Below are 22,586 nucleotides of genomic sequence, written 5' to 3' on the forward strand. Positions count from 1 at the left end.
TAAAATACATCATTAGAATATTTGTACATAGGTATTCAATTTGTGCATAAGAATTCACTGTAATACTTCCGTGGAAAAAAACAGATGTGGAAATTGAAAGTTCATGGTGGCATATAAATAATGCAAGTAGTAAAGTTAACAGCTCACGATGTATTTGAGGTGTTGTGTAGTTAGCAGGCACATATGTAAACCAGAAAATGTTGCTAAGCTTTCACACGATGCCCATAACTCACAGTTTATTACTCCAAATTCTGTGCAAGTTTTGTTGTAATCATAAAGTAAAATATGTTCTCACTTCTGTGTAAAATCATGTTTGAATATTTGGAAGTTATAGGTTGTACAAAGGGTGTTATCTTTCATCCTTATCATTGTCAGTTGTAGCTCATATGCATGTCACACCAAGATTATGCACAGCGTGGCTAAGACAGCACTGCAGGTGTTCACCCAGTCATAAATTACTATTATTCTATGTACTTCAAGGGAAATTCTATATTTTAGAAATTATAATGGCATCATGTTCCCAAGAAATATGCTGATGAACTAAAATCCAATAATATTATCCTTATGACTAAGATTCTGAAACATGCTATTTAAATTTAGAAACTTGGGGGTTTCTGCAATGACTCACTTTGTGTGAACGAAGAATTTTTGGGGTCTTAAGACTGTCAGATCTTTCCTTTACACCTGATTCTTACACACAAAAGTTATTCATAATTGGAGATACCTTGTGTTTCCGATATAAGGACACATCTCCGTGATGAGGAAATTGCATTTGTTAGTGAACCTATTTCATGTCTATAACATTAGTAAAGTTAAATTATGTGTATTTTTTCTTCAAATGAGGCCAAGTACTTTTTTTAGACATATTGCTGGGATTACATACTCCATTCAGGAATCAACATGTGTGGTGTCTATTTTCAATGCATTACTATGATGGTAGTGAGAATCATACTGAAATTCCTGTTTGTGACCTATTTACCGATCATCGTCAAACCAAACAAACTTTGAACAACAATTGCTCCCGATTTTTGGTAGATTTCCTTTGAGTAAACCACAATGCTACCCAGAATGAATCATACTTGTTCCACAAGTGAGTGATAAAAACTTCACAGTACGGATGTGCCTCATCACTATGCATAACACTTAGTTCATAAAAGAGTACTTAATGCTTCTGTGGGAATTATTATCAAAGAACAAATCTACAACTGTTTTGTGTCTCTGGTTGACCAACATGGCATAAACTTGCCAATGACATGCACTTCACCATTAATTATGATGACAATGTAAAGTTGTGCCAAATCAAAATTCTTTCGTAAAATCTAATAATAAGTACTTCCGCCTTGACTGACATCTCTGCCCAAACTCTTTGCCTTTACAAATGTCTGCTTGTGTCTGTGTATGTGCGGATGGATATGTGTGTGTGTGCGAGTGTGTGCCTGTCCTTTTTTCCCCCTGAGGTGGGTCTTTCCGCTCCCGGGATTGGGGTGGCTCCTTGCCCTCTCCCTTGGAACCCGCATCCTTTCGTCTTTCCCTCTCCTTCCCTCTTTCCTGACGAGGTGGCCATTGGTTGCGAAAGCTGGAATTTTGTGTGTGTGTGTGTTTGTTTGTGTTTCTATCGACCTGCCAGCACTTTCGTATGGTAAGTCACATCATCTCTGTTTTTTTGTGTATATATATATGACCACTCATGGCAGTTTTCCCTTCTATTTTGACTACAGTGAAGTCCCTTTCTTCACTGTTTCAACATTTTCATCACTGCTTGTGTATAGAGGAATTGATGTACTGGACATATATATATATATATATATAGAAAAACAGAAGATGTGACTTACCGAGCGAGGGTGCTGGCGGGTCGATGGACACACGGGCAGGCACGGGCATACACATGATATTCAGGCTTTCGCGACAAACTGTTGCCTCGTCGGGAAGCGGGGGGTGAGTGGGGGGGGACGGGGGGATGTGGGTTTTTAGGGGGGGGAGGGTGGGGAGTCATTCCGGTCCCGGGGGTGGGGGGACTTGCCTTGGGGGGGGGGGGGGGGGAGGGACGGGTGTGCGCTCGCGCACACACACATGTCCATGTGCGGATGGATATGTGTGTGTGTGTGTGTGTGCGAGTGTATACCTGTCCTTCTTTCCCCCTAAGGTAAGTCTTTCTGCTCCCGGGATTGGAATGACTCCTTACCCTCTCCCTTAAAACCCACATCCTTTCGTCTTTCCATCTCCTTCCCTCTTTCCTGATGAAGCAACCGTTTGTTGCGAAAGCTTGAATTTTGTGTGTATGTACGTGTTTGTTTGTGTTTCTATCGACCTGCCAGCGCTTTCGTCTAATAATAAGATAGATAGACTGATTGATAATGAGAACAAACAACTGTTTTAAACAGTGAATATAAGGCAGTGAGGATGCCAGAAAGAATACATAAAGGAAACTTTTGTAAGAAGCTAAAGAAAGGACATGCTTATAAGCTACCTGATGAGACATTCAGTTAGCATTAATCTGACACTGGAAGAGCAATATGGGGAAACACTGTAGAGGCAGATGAAAATTAGAAAGGGAAGTAGGGCGTAACTGTACCAATTCTTTTCTTCCCTTAAAGCCGTACTTAAAGAATGGGGCTTCCTAAAACTTTTATACATGACTCTGGAGGAAAATGTTTACAAAAACAACAGGAACTTTCATTTTTGCATTATCTCACACAGATTTTGCAGAATTTGAGAAAAACTTTGACCCAACTTTTTGTCTGTTTAACCCCATTTGCTGGATTAACTGAATCCTATGTCAGAAGTAACTGAACCTCTCATTAAATAAATGAATTACAAGACCCTAATTACAAAAATGTATTGTGAAAACATTAATAACAATGCTAAACACAACTTTATAAGTATATTAATGAAAAATGTGGAAATAACAAAACTAGTGCACTGTAAATTTAGTGACATAAATCTAGAACCAAATTGTATTTTCATAGCAAGCCCTAGGGCCATGTATTGGATTGAGAGTTCGGCAATTATCTAATTTGAAGCAAAGAAGGTATCATCTTCTTCTGCAGCTTCAAATTTTGTCATAAATGCAACTCTCTTAAAACATTTTACTTCACAGCCATCATTGTACACATTTTAAAGCCTTGAGCAATATAACAGTGGCCACTCATGGCAGTTTTCCCTTCTATTTTGACTGCAATGAAGTCTCTTTCTTCACTGTTTCAACATTTTCATCACTGCTTGTGTACAGAGGAATCGATGTACTGGACATAAATCAGCATCTTCAGAGTTGCTGCTGCTCTCTTCAACATTTGGCATTTGACTGAAGGCTGTAAATCATTGAATGTGTGCTTTTTTGGCAGCTGCTTTGATCTTCTATCTTTTGCTGCTGCCTCTACCAGTTGTGTAGTGGTATCTGGTAAGGACAGATATTTTCCTTCCTTTCTGCCTCTTGTTGTTTTCCTTGCACCAATCTTAGAATTGGGTAAAAACTTGCACAGGGTGTGTAATTTCTGTTTGCTGATCTTGTCTGATGTTCAGTATTCTCCACAGTGTGATCCGTAGGTTTGTTAGCATTTTCTTCCAGTGAGTCAATGGCTATTGCTGAATTTGTAGAGATCTGCCCATTGTATTTGATGACAACAAAATCATGGTTGGTAAATATGTTTGAATTGAAAGGTTCAATATCACTGACAATAAAGCCTTTCGAGACGTTGGAGACAGTAAAATCCAAAGGATATGCTACCTTTACAAGGCTGCAAAGTCTTATATGGTAATTCTGGGGACAGCAGCAAGTGCTTCTATGAAGTTACTCATTATATTCATTCATCGTCAGCTTTCTAGGGCTAACTGAACAGTATCACCTAACTCCAAACTTTAGTGGCCCAGTTAACTCCACCTTCACTTTATCAAAAATATTCAAAATAGTGGGCAAATGGCTCCATGCACAGATTATATTTCATGGAATATCATAATGCAATAAACATGGAATTTAAATCAAAGAAACAACATTGTGTACTATTGATAATTAAAATTTTAAGAGGATTTGTTAGATGTGAGAAAAAATAACTCTTATCGCTGGATTTCACATTTATGTATGTATTTAGCTTACATTCAGCAACCATGTAAGTTCACATTATACTTGGCCTAAGAAAACAACTTTGTGGGCTTAAAGGAATAATTATCACTCTTCAATTGCTAATTAATGTGATGGTCCAATTAACCTCAAGGTTCAGTAACACCAATCTCCCCTAAACATAAAACAAATAATTGAGAATATTGGATTCATAAGAGATATGTTTAAACATAAACGCTAGATAGAAAGATGCCAGTAAATGGAAGATGCCATCCCAAAATGCTTGAAATACCATTGACTTAAAAAGGGGAAAAAGTGCTTTTGCAGAGAGAAGACAAATAGTTACCATGGGAAAAAACTTCTTAAAGCCAAGATCACATAAATGTTTCATTTAAAAACAACTGGTCTCAACAGACTTTGCTGTCATCTTCAGGTCTGTAACATAGTGCATGTACATGGAATATATCTCATATCATGAGTTATGACATAATATATGAAATAAAAAAATTTCTTAGATGTTACAAGGAATGGTAATGGAGCTGTACATTTACATATCTTCAAAAATCTATGTTATAAAATGTGTTCATTTTGAGTTGGACCTCATACCATGTTGTTATGTTATAAAATGTAGCATGTAATATAAAGGTTTGTTATAAATAAAACATTTAAAATCAAGAAGCACCTTGTACACATGACCATGTCCATGTACATAGCACTCACAGTTGATGGTTATGCCATAAAAAAACAGTATGTTGTAAAATACACATTAGCACATCTATTAATGTTAGCTGGATATGTTCTAATCATTGAATATTCACCTTAGACTGTGTATAAGGTACAATTTCTCAGCATGAGAAAATTCAGTCAAAAACTTTTCATCTTTGTATTGGGTGTTCTGTGTCTTTTAGGTCTACAATGCACTTACAAAATCTACCAAATACCTTTCTACAACCATAAGCTCTTCACTGTACTCAAAATGTTCCCTAGCCACAGATGTTTTTAAAACAGGGAGGAATGAAGACTGAGTTGAACATCCCATCAACATCGAGGTCATTATAGACAGAGTGCAGGCTTGGGTGGTGTCAAAGATGGGGGAGGATATCGGCCAAGCCCTTTCAAGGGAACCATCCTGGCATTTGCCTGGAGCAGTTTAGGGAAATAATGGAAAACCTAAATCTGGATTGCTAGATATAGGTGTGAATTGTTGTCTTCCCACAAATGTTTTTATATGTGAGAATAGGTGGATGCTAGATGATATCAGATGTCATAAATTGGGTTGATATTCCAGCAATTCATAGCTTAAATCTTTGACTCCTAAAAATCCTTGGAGAACAACTGCATTATGTAGAAGATAATTTTCTTTTGCAGTCCATTCTTAAGTATTTTTTATCCAGTTGCATCAGAAGATTTATGTAGCATTCACCAGTTACTGTTTTATCCTGTGCAAGGTAATCAGTAAGAACAATCCATTTCCCATACCAGAAAACAGCAGGTATATCCTTTCTGACAGGTGGAACTGACATGGTATTTTTGAAGCATGGCCAATGGATTCTGCCACCTGTTTTCATTACTGTTACATTTCTAGTTTGAAATGATCAACCAACTTCTAATTATGGTGACAAATAGGAGCATAGTCACTTGCATTATTTTTAATATGATGCAACCATTGTTGAGAACTGATTGAAGGTTGTGGGTCATCCATTGAAGGACCAGCTTAAAGAGAAGATGACAAAGTTTGAACTTGGTCACCCAGTTCTTAAATGTTAAAAATGAAGAGACAGACTCATTACAAAACTACACATTACACAACAAAATTTTTATATTAGTGTGATATTCCAGTTTATTCATTTACAATCACTTCAAAAAGCCACATAAGCAAAACTATTCCACAGATCAAGTTGACACTTAAGTTAATTATTATGCAGAATGCACCAACATCACACAAACAACGTATCATTTATGTAAATGTCATCTTTGTATCTGCCTGAGAACTTTTACTTTTTCCCCCACAAACAGTTGAATGTTTTTGTTAGATGTATGTGAAAACCTTTGTTAACCAAAGAAACTGTTTTATAATTATAGCTGGTGATTATAACAGCATTAGTTTGTTAGCATAGTTAAATATTTGCTCAGAGAAGTTGGATTTATTTATTGAGCTGCATGTGTGTTTCTCTTTGTAGGTAGAATTTTGTGAAGAAGAGGGGCAGAGGTACAATGTCTCAGGCACGTGTTCACCAAGTGGAGGAAGTCCTGACAGGCAATACTGCAGCTCCACAACACAACCTGGTCCTGGCAATGCTGAAGTAAGTATTTTAAAAAATACAGTTTCTTCCAGTGGCAAGTAATATGTTAAATCTAATGTACCACATGTGAAAATTTGTTAAAAAAAATGCACAGTTTTCAATCTTAGAACTTGACAAATTTGAAAACCACATCTATATTTCTAAGTTATAATTCCACTTGCACAGCCTTTTCCGGATACATGTAGAGTGACTTCATTGTAACAGGTGCCAAAATATAGGCGCAAACCAAAGGCGACATAAGTACTAGCTATATAATTCATTCATTCATTCATTCACTTCCTCATCCAGTGAAAGAGAGGAAAGTGTCAAATGATGTAGGGTTATTCATGTTCAGCATCTTGAGTTAAGGACAGGAATCTGTAAGCCAGAATTTTGTGATCTTTTGTGGAGCTATGTCTATAGTTTTCCTTAACTTTGCCACTAAGCAGTACTCTCTATCACATCTTTGATGTGTTTTTTTCTGGTAAGGGTAAGACGTTCTTTCGTCAACAAGGTTGTTATGGACAATCAGTTCACTTATTACTACAGGTATGAGACCGAGAACAGATGATGATATTTTTTAATGAATCACCCTACCAACTCCTGTGCGTGATTTAGGGAAATGAGGGGAAATGTGACTCATGACTGTTAGGCGAAAGACCTGAATGCAGATTTACATCTACATTTCCAAACCACTGCAATGTACATGGGACAGGATACAACCCATTGTATCAGTTATTAGGGTTTCTTCCTGTTCCATTCACATGAGGATCATTGGATGAATGATTATTTAAAAGACTCTGTGTGCACTGTAACTAGTCTACCTAGTTATCGTAATTGCTACAGCAGCAGTACTTAGAGGGCTCTAGTATATTCTTAGATCCCTCACTTGAAGCTGGTTCTTGAAACTTTATCAATTAGATTTTACAGGATGTTTCACATCTATCTTCAGGTATCTGCCAGTTCAGTTTTTGCAGCATACCTGTGGCCCTCTCCCATGGGTCAAATGAATTTGTGACCAGTTGTGCTGCCCTTCTTTGTATATGTTCAGTAGCCGTTATTAGTCCTTTTTGGTATGGGTTCCATACACTTGGGCAATATTGTGGGATGGGTAACATGAGTTTTTTGTAAACAATCCTAATAGACTGATTGCATTTCCCAGTATCTTATTAATGAACTGAAGTCTTCAATCTGCTTTACCTATGACTGAGCTTATGTGATCATCATGTTTCATGTCCTTGCAAATATTTACACTCAGATATTACCAAATATCTACAAGTTATTCCAGGAGAAATGGTCAAAATTCGTCGGTATGACAGGAATGATCATTCAAAGCAAAGAAGTTTGGTGGACATAGGCTCCAGATGTGTACCTTAAGAGCTTTGAGCACTCTATCTTCAATATTATGAAACAAATCTCTTCAACTAAAAGCTCTTTGCTTTCCATATTTTGAGTGGAGTTGGTACGGACCTAAACAAGAAAAAATTGTCTAGTAAATATATGCTGTAAAATTCGTACCTTAAGAGCTATGAGCACTTGTTCAGGAGAAGAGATGTGTTTCACAGTAGCAAAGATGAACAAGGGCTCATAAATCTTAAGGTATTTATTTCAGAGCCTGTGTTTACTGGACATAAGTGGTCTTATATTGAAAGAATGGTTTGACAGTTGTTCCCATGCTAGTCTATCTCTGATTAACCTACATTCATTTGAATCTGCTTATTGATCTTCCTCTACAATTTTTATCCCTCACACTTTCTTCCATTGACAGCTGACCATTCCTTGATGCTGAAGGATCCTCTGTATTAGTCAAGTTGTATTAGTCAAGTTGTATTAGTCTGTTTTTCCTAATTCAATTCAGTACTCATTAATTCGTTATTCATTCTACCCATCTAATCATCAGCATTCTTCTGTCACACCACATTTCAAAATTCTCTATTCTCTTTGAATGTGAACTACTTATCATCCATGTTTCACTTCACGTTCCTTACATTTGCGTGTACATACCTTAAAAATGACTTCATAACACTTGAATTGACATTAGATATTAACAAAATCCACTTTTGAGAAATGTTCTTCTTGGTGTTGACATCTGCCTTTTATATTCTGTCTACTTGGCTATCATTAGTTATTTTGCTGTCCACATAGCAAAACTCATCTGCTGCTTTTGGTGTTTCATTTCCTAATATAATTCCCTCTGCATCACCTGGTTTAATTTAACTATGTTCCATTATCCTTGCTTTATTTTTGTTGATAGCCAATGAAAGACTTTGGTGAATTTCTGGGTGTTTTGTGATGTCATCAACATCTTAAAAACACCAATTAGAAGGGGCTTGAAAGTCTTATCTCTCATAACCATTAATATTGTAACATTAGTGATTATACAGTTTTTATCGACTGTATCATTTTCATTTGTCAGTTCACTGAAGTTGGTTATGTACTTAGCAGTATGATAAAAATGTAATATTGAGGAGAGCTGGGTGTAACTACTGATTTGTAAATTTTCATCTTCCTTCTCTTCTTCTTCTTCTTCTGTTACTTCTTCCTCCCCCTTGAGACATAAACATAGACAAAAAGAAAAATGAAAGATTGAAATCACATATAGTTTGCTACACTGTGTAAAGATTTTTTCTAAATATTATTTGTGCCTCAAAAGAGATACATGTCGACACTACGCTGTGTTACACAAGCCTGTAATGTGGCAGCTGTGGCACAGCTCCGTGATAGTTGCTGTGATGTATGATTCTTGTCTCCATCTCAGGATGTTATGCCAACACAGATCATTGGAATATTCTAAGTGGCTGTGTTGTGTCTTTACCTTAGTTGCCTATGTATAAGCTTCCTGCCTTGAACAGCCACCAGTAGGCAGTGAGGTATCGTGCTAGGAAGGTGTGAGCTGTCTGGCCCCAGGTAAAAGCATTGTGTGCTTGCAGGAAGGTGGTCTGCGGACTGCTCTCCTCTCTTCAACTGTTTCTGCTGAACTTCTTCAGATAATATATTTATTTTATTTCATTTAATAAATTATTTGATACACATCTGATTATGAGGAACTAGTCACAGAAACAAAATTAGTTCAATAAATATAAAACTGGCTTCACCGGTAACTGATGATACATTGCAAAAAGTTGCAGTATAAATTGAATTATACACCTCATAAAATGATATGTATTGAAGCATTGCAGTGTCTGTGTTAATAACTGACGTGTGTAAGTAAGTGTTTATGTGTTTCTAGTAGAATGCTGTTCAGATGATGTTACTTAATATCCACTTTAAGGTAACATAGATTAAAGAATCTTGTGACATATTGTAATATTTTTGAAGGTTAATTAGCTTTAGTGTCTGAGGTTGAGGTGTCAGATTGCATCAGTGAGGGAAACTAACTTTGTAACAGCTACCAATTATTAAGAATTTTTGTACATGGGCTTAATGTTTTTTGAGTAAGTGTGAATTACAAAAATTAAGAAAAATGCAAGGAAAGATGGTGGTATCTAACATCTGTAAACAAAGACACTTAGAAGAGACTTGTCTCCAGTGAAAATTGTTATTAGTGCAATTTAGCTAAAGTAAACATTTTCTGTGATGTTGAAGTGTCAAAAATTTTTATTTTTTGACTTTTGTAACTTGAGAAGGTGTTAGAGAAGGAAGTAAAACGAAGCACACACTTGCTATATTATTACTCATATTAATTGGCAAATTTAACTGTGATTTTTGTTGTTGTTGGTACGTTTGTTTTAACCCAAAGTAAGTTGCTGTATTACAAATGACTTATCTAAAAAGCTAAACATATATTTTTCCTTGGATTCTAGTATACCAGGACATATTTCCAATAGTATTATTGTCAGAGTCATAAATACTGAGCAAATGAAGATCACCTTATGCATGATAACATCAAACTTGGTGGAGCAAACTGTGTTTTTTTTTTTTTCATTTTATTTGTCATTGTCATTTAATATACTCACTTCTGAAAGTAAGGGAGGGGTGGTTGTTCTGAATACAATATGTTATTATATTTTGGAAGTAATATAAATATTACCAGTGCCTCATAAAATTATGACAGTAATCACAAATAAATGTATAGAATTTACTCAGACTATAATAGAATGAGGTTTAGTCTAGAGAAAGACTCAATCTGTGTGGACATGAAAATAGTAACTCATGGATATTTGGCAAAACATGTGTATTTGTCAAATATGTAATTATTCAGTTTTATTGGGGGTGTTCTTGTGTTCATTAATATTTGTAGTTGACTATAAATCGTTTAAATATTGGCAGGAAATTTCATCTGACTTCGAATGATATGGAGTCTGTAAGTTTTCTATGGATCTGAAATCAGCTTTATATTGTTTTGCTGGTGCTTTGTGAAATATTCTTTGTTGTAGGTGGAATAATATGTGCAACATGTATCACAGTGCAGTGAACAACTGATGCCAAAAGCTGTACAAGAATTAATCTCTCTTCTCAAAAAGTCATTGGATGGGAAAAGTTGCACATTAATCTTTGTGTGCGTGATTGTACAAACCAATGTTGAATGTGTTCCTAAAACTTCTTCACTTCTAAACAATATGGCCTTTGTATTTCATAAACACTGAGTGCCATACCCTTATAGTTTCCTGAATCTTTGCTGCGCAACAAGCATCCACCCAGATTATTTAGATCAGTGTCCCAATGCTAATGCTTTCAAACCTCAGAACTCGAAATGAGTTTATAAATCATAATACAGTTTATTGTTACTTCCAATTTCTTACCAACATCTTGCATCTCATCTCATATTGGATTTGTCGTAACTTTGCCTTATGTGTAATACCTATGCTTTTCCCTATGTTCTACACATATTTTTCTTTACAAATGATCTGTTCCAGGAATTGATAACTAGATGCTATTGTTTACCCAGCATTTTGTAAGGGCACTTTTTTAATTTTTTATTTTGAATTTAATTTGTGTTGTATACATATATCAATTTTGGATGAAACACGCACAGTACCTCTACCATCATATACAAATAAAACTATTCGGCAGATGAAGTTGACACTCAACTTACATTACTATCTGACATGTACCAATGTGAAACAACTAAATTTCATCTACGCCAATGCCACTTTTATTCTCATTTAACAATGGGACAGTGTCTTCTTAGAATGTAAAGAAAAGTTCTTTCTCATCCTTTCAAAGGCAATTCCCACATTATACAATCCAAGATCATGTTCATTTCATATTTTCTTTCTTGAGAAATAGATGCAGTTTCCTTGTGATCAGCTCTCGGTTTAAAATCATGAAAGTAAATCCATTAATTAGAAAAATCTCATTTCTTTTGAGCAATCCAAGACTGACTTGTGTAGGAAGATATATGACCTACCTGTAATTGGCATGGTCTATGTGAAGTTGCACAGTAGTGAGACTGGGCTCTCATTCAGATCCAAACCCCTGTATGGCCAACCAGGTTTAAGTTTTCTGTGGTTTCCCTGGATTTCATGTGGTTTCCCTGGATTTCATAAGCCAAATCTCATGATGACTTCATTGAGGAGCATGTGGTCAATTTCCTTCCCTCCCTCCACAAGTTCAAACTTGTGCTCCATCTGTATTGACCTCATTGTTGGTGGGATGTGGCACTCTATTCTTCCTTTCTTTCTCCTTGTAATTTACACAGAAACACAAGCTCCTTGTTCCTCATTGGAACTACATTTGCACCTACACCCTACTCTACCAGTCACTCTGAATTGCCTGGTGGATGGTACTTCCCATTATTCAGTATATTATTTTCCTTTCTATTCCGTTTGTATATGAAGCATAGGAAGAACGTCTGCTTAAATGCTCATGATAATCATGAATATTTCACTTCACTAGTATTAAATGTACAGTTTGAAGAAATCTGAGAACACTAAAGTTTAAGATGAAGCTTCTTCTGTCATGTATTCATTTCAGGGACCAGCTGTGCTCAGAAGTCTCAGTCACTGGTACTATCACTTGGTGTTTTGTGCTTGATCTTTATATTTTCTCGTAAAGTGTTTGCTGTGTTAGTTAGACATTTGCCTGAGTTTCTCCAGTTGTACTCTGTTTCCTGTGATGGTTCCTCATTCATTTTAGCTCAAGTAGAAAAATTAACTGGCAAGATTACCTCAGGTACATTTTATTATGTAAGTGCAACTCATTAGGTATTGTTCAGGAGAAGTTAACTTCTTTTTATAGATTTGATCTTTTTATCTTGGTTAGTGTAGAAACCTAAACCTAAGACTGGGGCTGAGCAAATTAAGTGGTGGTGAATGAACACCCAGTGAAACGAGTTGACAGCCTGAGTAAACTTCTCTGTGAAGACCGCTCAGTCAGTTGGAGATATGTGGAAAGATGCTGTGGAACAAATACATCAAGCAGCGACAAAAATGCTGGGGAAAACCATACCTGGAAGAAAATACATTGATAAATAAACCTGGTGGTGGACAGCTGAAGTCAAGCAAGCAATCAGGGAGAAAAATATGGCATACAAGACTTGGTGAAACTCATGACTTGACACTGATCTCCAGAAATATCGCAACCTGAAATCAGCAGCAAAAAGAGCAGTAGCTGCAGCAAAAGACCAGTATTACCAGGCACTGTATGACCACCGTGACACGCCATCAGGAGAAAATAACATCTACCATCTTGCTAAGTCACGTCATCATCTAACTCAGGACATTGGACATGTGATGCACATCAAGGAAGCTGACGCCAAACTGCTAAGAGATAAACAATCTATTCTCCAGCATGGGACAGACTACTTTCATAACATCAGTAACAAAGAGTTTACGCATCCACCAATTACTAGTCCTGATCCTACCTTAGGACCCATCTTCTCAATTACACCTGAGGAAGTAATGCTTGCCATTAGCAAGATGAAAAATGGAAAAGCAACTGGCCCAGCTGACCTACCAGTGGAAATCGGGAAATTGCTCAGAAAGCCTGCTTCAGAATTCCTTGCCTCACTCTTCAACCGAATCATTGCCGAAAAACAACTTCCAGAACCATGGACAACTAGCATAACAATTCCAAACTGAAAGGGAAAAGGAGACGTGAATGATTGCTTGACTTATCACCCTATTCGACTCCTCTGTCATACTTTAAAGATCTTTGAATGGGTACTTGATAGCAGCCTCAGAAGTATTATCTCTGTAACACCAAACCAGTGTGGATTTGTTAAGGGATGCAGCACCATCGATGCTATCCACGCCATTCGCCTTTTGATGGAAAAACAGAGAGAGAGGCAGAAAAGTGTACACATGGCATTTCTAGACCTAGAAAAGGCTTTCAATCATATCCCACATGATCTTATTTGGCGAGCTCCTCACCGCCATGGCATACCTGAAGAGTATTTAAGCTGGGTGCAACTTTTGTAGCGTAATTCCACTAGTGTTGTTTGGAGTACTGCTGGAATTTCTCCGCCCTTCAATATCACTGTGCGTGTTCATCAGGGTTCTGCCCTTTCACCATTGCTATTCATCCTTTGCATGGATACAGCAATGGCTGACATACAGACTTCACATCCTCGGACCCTTCTTTATGCAGATGATGTGCTACTTGCTGACCCAGCCCGCCTTGAACTCCAGCACCAGGTTCAAACGTGGAAGGACAGACTGGCTGAAAATGGACTGCACCTCAATGTCCAGAAGACAGAGTACCTAGAATGTGGCTCCCAAGCCATGGGCACCGTAAGTATTGGCAAAGAAGACCTGCAGAAGACCATGCATTTTAAGTACCTAGGGTCTGTTGTCACCTCACACTGCAACACAACAGTTGATACTCGAATGAGGGAGAATGCAGCTTGACTCAAGTGGAGACAGGTCACTGGAGTCCTCTGCAATAAAAAAATGCCTCAGTATCTAAAGGCAAAAGTATATAAGACCATTGTATGCCCAGCAGCAACGTATAGGACTGAGTGTCGCTCTGTGATGAAACAACAGGAGCAAATGTTACACACCGTGGAGATGAAGATGCTTCGATGGTCCATGTGGCTGACACGATGTGACCGACAGACGTCTGGCAAAGGTTTGGTGTCACGCCTATCACCGACAAAGTGAGGGAAGCCCGTCTCCACTAGTACGGCCTCGTCATGAGAAAGCAAGACAACTCAGTTGCGAAAACAGAACTCCACATCGACCCAGGAGGAACAAGACGACCAGGTAGACTGGCAAAGAGGTGGACTGACAGCATCAGGGGAGACATGCACGTTGTTGGCTTAAGACCAGAAGATGTCAACGACAGGGGGAAATGGAGGAAATGTAGCAAAACAGCAGACCCTGCAAGTTGGGATTAATGCTTGGAAAGAGAGTGTAGAAGAAAATAAATGACAGTAAAAAAAATGTATTTGCAATAACTGGAAGATATGATAGCCAATTATAAATTGTGGTTCCTGTGTCTATTGAAGGATGCAGAAAAGGAAGGAATGATATTTTGCAGTGATTTTTTAAATTTGTTTTTCATTCTTAATTTATGATTCCTTTACTCTAATGTGTCTCACATGATTTGAGATCATGAATAACTTTACAGATTAATCATTGCAAGCACTTTCACCTCCAACACTTTCCATACTACTTTATCAGTAAGTAATGACATGCCTCAGAAACTAGATTATCTTTATGACGATAAGAGAATCTGTAGATCTGTTTCTGCCTGGCAAATAGTCTTTTTATTATTGGGGTATAGTTTCATTTGGAACTACATTTTCCTTATGGCCAGTGAAGAAAGAGTCATGTGGCTCATATTCTGGCTAATCGTATGTCTGTTGGCAGATTTTTTTCTGTTGTAATACCATTGTAATTTAAGTAGTCACACTGCATAATCTCCACAAAATAGTAGGCCGTTTGTGTGTTACTACCAATTACTGCTAATGATCCCCACAATTTTATGTGGATGTAGAGACTATTCAAATTACAGGAAATGGTTTTTAGGTGTTTTAAAATGTTTTGGACCTTAAACAGCAAGTTAAATTATTTTATTGCAATGGCCTTAGATTTATAAATATTTAAGACTACATGCTGGCAAATTGCTGTTGAGGCACACCTTACCTTCACATGTCTCAACATTTGTCGTGTCTTACATCATCATCCACTGAAAGCAACAGCATGTTAATCTAGCGTCTCAAATCTTACTTGAAATTTTTAAGTTTAAATATTTGTAATCAAACATTACTTCCTCAGTTAACTACTCCCTACAGTAAATAAATTTAATCTTGGTTCATAATAAGTTTTAAAGTCTCATATGAGGTACAATTAAATCATGATGTATGGTAGCCACAAAGATCTTTGGTTTTGTTTTCTTTCCTTTAGCCTGCTTTATTCCTCCACATGTACTTGTACAACTGATTCTAACATCAATGTTCAGCCTAAATGACTTTATTTTATTGAAGAGGTGCTATGCTTAAATTTAATTCAGACAATTAGTCTATGATACAGCAGTTAGTTGCTTTATTTTCTGGTTACAATATCACTTTAACAGAAACAGATGTAGGTAAGAAAAGCAGAAGGCCCCAAGATGTACAGAACTTAAGCAGTCTGAACCCACTTCGAAGAGTGAGACAAGTACTTGTTACACAATAGGAGTCTTGCGATTATTATCATACAGTGAATAAACTAAATAATTTTGTCAGTTGTAATAAAACATGAAGTTGGAGCTACAAAATTATTCTGATTTTCCACCATAGTAGCTTATACTGTGTGAAAAACTACAGTAATCATTTGTAGCTTCAACAAGTAATCCTTATTAATATTGTGATCATTAACATTGTTTACCAAGTAATTCTTATCAATTTTAGTGTATATTAAAAGCACATGTGCTGAGCAAAAACTTCCAAATTCACTTTCTTAGGAAAGTCTTCAAATAATTCAATAATTCATACATTTGTGTTATGAATTTTCTACAAGTGCAAAAAAAAGGACCAACTCCTAACTTAAAATAATTCTTTTGCCTCCTTAAAAATATCAGATTGTTGATTATGAGAAGAAAGATTTTCAGAAATTTCTAACTATGTAACTTTTCTTTAGCTGCAGAAATCTCATACGCAAGGTGGATAACCAACAGCATTTGCAGAATAGCTAATCAAATTTGATTCAGTTGTATTTTCAAAGTGATGGCTTCATCTTCATTTCCAATGGTAATTTGAAATGAAATTTTAAATATAAAATGATCAGAAAGCCAGCATATGAGAACACTTTAAGAAGTTCTCAAGCCAACAAAACCTGCATTATAGACACAGTAAAATAATCAGAACATTATATCTTGTACATTCCATCATATTCATGTGTTTGCAGAAATGTTACTTGAGACTGAAAAAATGGTACATGCTACACTGTAAAATGTCATGTAAAGTAGAGACATTACAACAAAAGATGCTGAGCCTTCGATGTTGATTGGTAAAATTTTATGAATTAATTGCAGATGTCATTACAAGTATATTTTGGTTGGGAAATCATCCACATCTTGTAATTATAGCAGATGGTTGTGATTTAAATAGATACTTGGCGTTTTGAACACATCAATAGTGTATATTTTGTGGAAAAAATTAGAGCCGTAGTCACAGTCCTGTCACTTCGCTAATAAGCATATTCTTAAGAAATATTTAATTCTACTTGTTAACAGTAAAAGGCACCTTGCTTTGTCACGAAACAAAACAATTTTTATGAAGATAAAGTGTGCCAAATATTTAGGCAGTTATGTTATAGTAACTGGGTATTTTTCCATAACCTTGATCACTGATCTTCACACTATCAATTTTTCAGCTAGACTATTTCCATGTGTTGCCCTATTTTCTCTGTCCATGCCTTTATCCCTCCACGTTGATGCAACTTCAATTTTCAGCTATCGATGTTTCCCTGTGAAATTACTTATTGTTTCATGTTATACTCAATGCCTAGTATGTGATTTCATCTTGCTTCTCCTTCAGTAAGAACATGACCATTGTAGGATGTAAGGTCTGCCAATTATGTAACTTTTTTTCCAAGGTCCCAAACATATTTCAGCACCACTGTGCCATCAACAGTGGGTTTCCGTTTTATTTAATCTTTACACTTGGTGTGCATGATTTTTCAGGACCACTTGTGTATTATTTATTACAGGTAGCTTGTCATGCTTGCATGCGGCAAGCCCTTTTATTCTCAGCATCATGGTGAGGTGTTGTGATGCACAAATAAATATAACATGTATTTTCACAAATAAGGTCATAAAAGCATTTTGCATTTCGCCAAAACACAGTAAAATTACAATTATACTCATCTTAGCCTTTCAGATGCAAGTGTGTAATGATAGCGTTGGTTTTTGACACCAACTTATTTGTCCCATAGGATTTGAATAAGAATTTGATTAGTGTCATGATTTATATTTTCCCTCCTTTCCCTCCTTCAGCCACATTAAAGATTTCAAGAACATGAAGTTGTCATAACACAGCTCCATGGTTTTGACAGTGCTCTGCTACAGTGTATTAGATGTTTGCATTGCAGGTGGTTTCTGTGGATACCTGTATCCTAGATGATGGTTTTGTGTTTGACAGAGTATAAGAACCAGCTGCAATGATGTTTCTGATTACCCTCATGATTATGAAAATGTAATCTGTGTGTCTGCATTAAATGAGCAATAGTGATGAACTCTTTCTCACGTGATTGTTGTTCAGTTTAATACACTATAAGTACTCAGCACCTTCCTTCCAACAGGTGCCATCTTGTTTATACCCTGTCACATGTTCTGAAAAGAAATAATCATCGATTTTTGCACACCAGACTCTTTTTCTCTATTATGGTAGCTTCCACTCATGTCACTTTCTAGCATTTTGCATCCACTATTCATGTAAAAGATTGTGACTATAGGTAACGTTTTTACCTGGTCATTACACTTTGAAAATGTGATTAATTTTAAGATAGTGCCATCAGTGGTTAAATAATATGTACTCTCTTCTCCCCCCCCCCCCCCCCCCCCCCCCGCCCTCTCTCTCTCTCTCTCTCTCTCTCTCTCTCTCACACACACACACACACACACACACACACACACACACACACACTCTCTGTCTCATTGGCATGGAGTTGCCACAATAGTGTTGCAGCAAGCTTTCTATGAAACATAAACTGCTAAGTGTTTTAGATATCCCTGGACAATATAGTGCTTTATGCTATGAAACATCAGACAGCTACAATTGTATTGTTCAAAGTTTTTGTGAAGTTTTCTGTTATTTTCTACTGTGTGTTTTTAACTGATATTATTTATTTTAAGTATCTGAGGCTATAAGAGATATAGTTGTAAATGGACTGTAAAACCTAAAATGAGTCACCAATGCGATGATGTAATAAAACTGCCCATTGAGATGACCAATGAGTATGCTCAAAAATAAACATTAAATCTAGAAACTACCAATCTCTTATTTCTGAGCAAAAAGAATATGAGTAACAGCAATGTGAGGGAAATCAGATCTCAAGTATTCCAGAAGGAAGCCACATGTAGATGAGAAAGTGAGAGGAAACAAGGAAAAAAGTGGCAAGATATGGTATTCAGAAGTCTGAGGAAATAATTCTCCTTCATTGAGATTCTGAATACATATGATTTAAAAGAAGGAAGACTTGGAAAATCTGGAAAGATAAAAGATTACTTGAAGATTTACAGTGAAAGGCAGGGAAGGATAGTGTAAGAGAAGGAAAGAATATAAGTAAGAAAATGATGAGGAGTATAAGAGAGTAAATATGATGGGAGATGCGGAAGAGAGATAAATGGAGAAGAAGGGAGGGACAAGTGATACGAGTGTAAAAGAAAGAACTTTGCTATCATGCGAAGTAGTCATTTGTAAAAACATTAAAGTTTATATTATTTGTACATACAACATTTTTTATCCTTACTCATTATAGTTTCTCCATTTTGAGAAGGAAATAGTAAAAAGCCTTACCTGCTCTTTTAGATGGTGCAAATTATTAAGTAGAGGGGAAAACTATGAACTGTAACTTATATTTTGGGCATTATTATGCTGATTATTTTTCACAGGAGGGCATGAAGGAGGAGGATCTTCCAAGAAGACTGTGCTTAGTTTGTGGAGATACAGCATCAGGGTTCCACTACGGTGTTGCCTCTTGTGAGGCGTGCAAGGCTTTCTTCAAGAGAACAATTCAAGGTTATAATTTTTATTAAATTTAACATTATTTTGTGAAGCATTAACCCAATTTTTAGATCTGAATTAAATCCATCATAACAATCTGTAACTTAAGAACTGAGGTACATATGAACTTAGGTAGAATGATTCTTGTGATTTATGAGGATGATTAGTTGTTAATAACATACAATAAATTTTGTTATGGAGTATGTAAGTGATGTTTCTTGCAGACTGTTTCTGATCAATCATTTTTTAGAGTCAGCCATCATATTTTAAGAAAAGTATTGTGGAGGCATAATGATGATTTATTATCTCAATATAGCATACAAATTTGTAGTTAATTATTTGCGGAGTTCTTATGTATAAAGTAATAATCTACCTTTGTGTATGGGTGCAATTAAGTAAAATATTATGGTAATCCATGAGTGAATTATGTTCAAGATAAGAAAGCATAACAATTAACACTTTGAAGTAGGAATTTTCTTGGGAATGCATGATGACCAAGAAGATAGTTCTGGGATTAAAGGTAATCTTTAGTATGGGTGCAATTAAGTACAATATTATGGTAATCCATGACTGAATTATGTTCAAGATAAGAAAGAATAATAATTAACACTCTGAAGTAGGAATTTTCTTGAGCATACATGATGACCAAGAAGATAGTTCTGGGATTAAAGGTAATCTTTAGTGTGGGAAAATCATGATTGGTAGAGATGAAATTTATGGCCCTAAAATATTTCAGCTCGCTAGTATATTTGGTGTAATTTTACTGAAAACATGTTTTTGCAGCAAGAATGAAAAACCAGCTATCATTCTTCATAAAAGCACTTCATTTACAAATGTGCTGTGAACAGCATTTCTTTGCGCATATGTACCTGTGTCCTCCTATAGTGTGATGGAATATATTTGTTTAATCAACTATCCTTTATTATAAAATTACAATTTAAAATGAACATTGGAGATAGAAGCAATGACATACCATTTAGGTGTATAGATACGGGTAATCATTATTGACTGTTATAAATAAAAATTATTAAAAACCAAGGACATCATTTTGATTCACATAAAGCTCAATATGTGAGAATGGTAGATAAATAAATATTGTGAATTTACTTCAACAATAGCAAGAGAATTTAGAGTTAAACCGTCAAGTTATATCTAATTGCAACATTCTATATAAAATCATGAATGGATAGATATTGAAAGGGACACAAAGAAAATGTATCTGTTTAATCATACATCATCATATTAAATTTTTGAGACTGGCTAATTAGTGAACATACTCTTAGTGACTTGGTAACAAAATAACAAAAGGACTCTGTGGTAAACCCTTGCCAGAAGAAGGGACAGGTTAGTGGGACATCTGCTACAACATGTGGGAATAGTGGTAGAAGGGAGAGTAGAGGGGAAAATAGTAAGGGCAGACAAAGACTGGAATACAAAAAATAGAGTAGATGTAATGAGACAAAAAGATAAGAAAATATGGAGTACAAGATCTAACAGACTGATGACTTATAAAAGTTAACTTCTATAAACACAAAAGACTAAATAAATTATATAAAAAAATTATTTTACTAATTATGCTACAGAGCTGTGACTTAAATACAAAAATCAAATTTGAAATTCAGAACCACCATCTGTTGCTAGATGTGAAAGCATAGTACTGGACTGCAGTATTACGTGCCATGACTGTATGCTTACTTAGTAAAATGCTCATAAGCAAACCTGATAATAAAATACACAAAGAACTAATCATATAATATTGCAATATGGCATCTAAATCTGTCAAAATTTATAGGACAAACAGAATAAGAAGCTACTATTAAGTGCAAATTACACAAAGTAGAAAAAGTTATCAAAAATTGAAACAGTATAATATATTATTGAATTATAACTGTTATACAGATGAATGGTGTATTGCATGCTAGACAGAAAAGGAAGGGTTATGCACTTCTAGAGGTTGTAGAGGGGCTTTAATAGATCAAATTTTACATAGGAACCCATGTTCTGAAATGGTTTGTTTCCATGTTACAAGGAAAGCAAAATGTACAGATTTCATTCTTATTTACTGTGATGTTACAACAGCTGTTCGATATGATGATCACTAAGTTTGGTGCACACATTGTATCTGTGCAGTAAGTTTGCATAAATTGTGTCCAACATGTTTGGTGTATGGTTAATCACTTCTTTCACAGCCGTGATCCATACAAACAGGTCTTTCTCTGACTGAACAGGGGTCTCATAAACAAGACTCTTCATGTGGCCCCACAAGAAAAAGTCCAAAGGTGTTAACTGTGGAGATTCGGTTGATCAAGCAAGTGGTCTACCTGAACCGATCCATCTGTCCCCTAGACTATGCTCAAATGGTTTCGAACACAAATTGCAAAATGCATTGCCATGCCATCACACTGGAACCACAGTTCATGTTGAATGTCCAATAGCATATCTTGCAAAAACTCTACCAGCACTTGTTGCAGGAATATCAAGTACCTGCCACCCATTAGGTGGAAGGATGGACAGCCCAATCACACGACCATCCCAAATGTGGCTGTTTTGAGTGTTCAAAACATCTTCCCTGTTGAAATGTGCTTCATTGGTGAACAAAATTTGCCTTGGAAACTGAGGAAAATCCACACTGTTGTTTAAAAACCAAGTACAGAATTGACATATGATGCAAAATCTGCTAGGTGCATGGTGTGTATCTTTTGAGGGTGACACAAGTGGAGTTCCTGTTAATGCATAACACGCTAGACAGACAAGTGAGACACATATAAGTGATGTGCAATGGCTTGAGTGCTCATCAGTGGGTTCCATTCAACTTGTTGAAGCACTTTCTCTTCCAATATGGCATTGTGCCGCCTTTGTGGGTCATCAGTTTGCTCTATCACTGAGAATTTCCCAGTTTTCCACAGCCATTGTTCTGCTCTGGCAAACATAGGATGAGATTGAGTCACACAATTTGGAAAGTACTTGTGATACAGGTGTTGTGCTTCTCTTCCATTACGGTGAGCTTCAACATAAATTAACACTATATTTGTTGTACTCTGTGAAAGCGTACTTGTAATTGCAGTACTAATCATCGTAATGTTAACTGACACATCAGAGGAAGAATGAAAACAAGGCAGATGCAAACAGAGGACATCACATGACATCATGTCATCATACC

General features: G+C 36.3%; 1 protein-coding gene across 4 annotated transcripts in view; it reads left to right on the forward strand.

Annotated features, from left to right (window-relative positions):
- Positions 1-22,586, forward strand: part of LOC124602602 (steroid hormone receptor ERR1) — a 385,569-nt gene that overhangs the window by 324,630 nt on the left and 38,353 nt on the right. For all 4 annotated transcript variants that reach the window (XM_047136335.1, XM_047136331.1, XM_047136333.1 and 1 more), the window contains 2 exons: positions 6,235-6,357; positions 19,315-19,441. In XM_047136335.1, the coding sequence (XP_046992291.1) occupies positions 6,235-6,357; positions 19,315-19,441 (250 nt within the window). The remainder of the gene's footprint in view (positions 1-6,234; positions 6,358-19,314; positions 19,442-22,586) is intronic.

The sequence above is a fragment of the Schistocerca americana genome, chromosome 1 (genome assembly GCF_021461395.2).
Source record: "Schistocerca americana isolate TAMUIC-IGC-003095 chromosome 1, iqSchAmer2.1, whole genome shotgun sequence".
In the NCBI taxonomy this organism is placed as follows: Eukaryota; Metazoa; Arthropoda; class Insecta; order Orthoptera; family Acrididae; genus Schistocerca; species Schistocerca americana.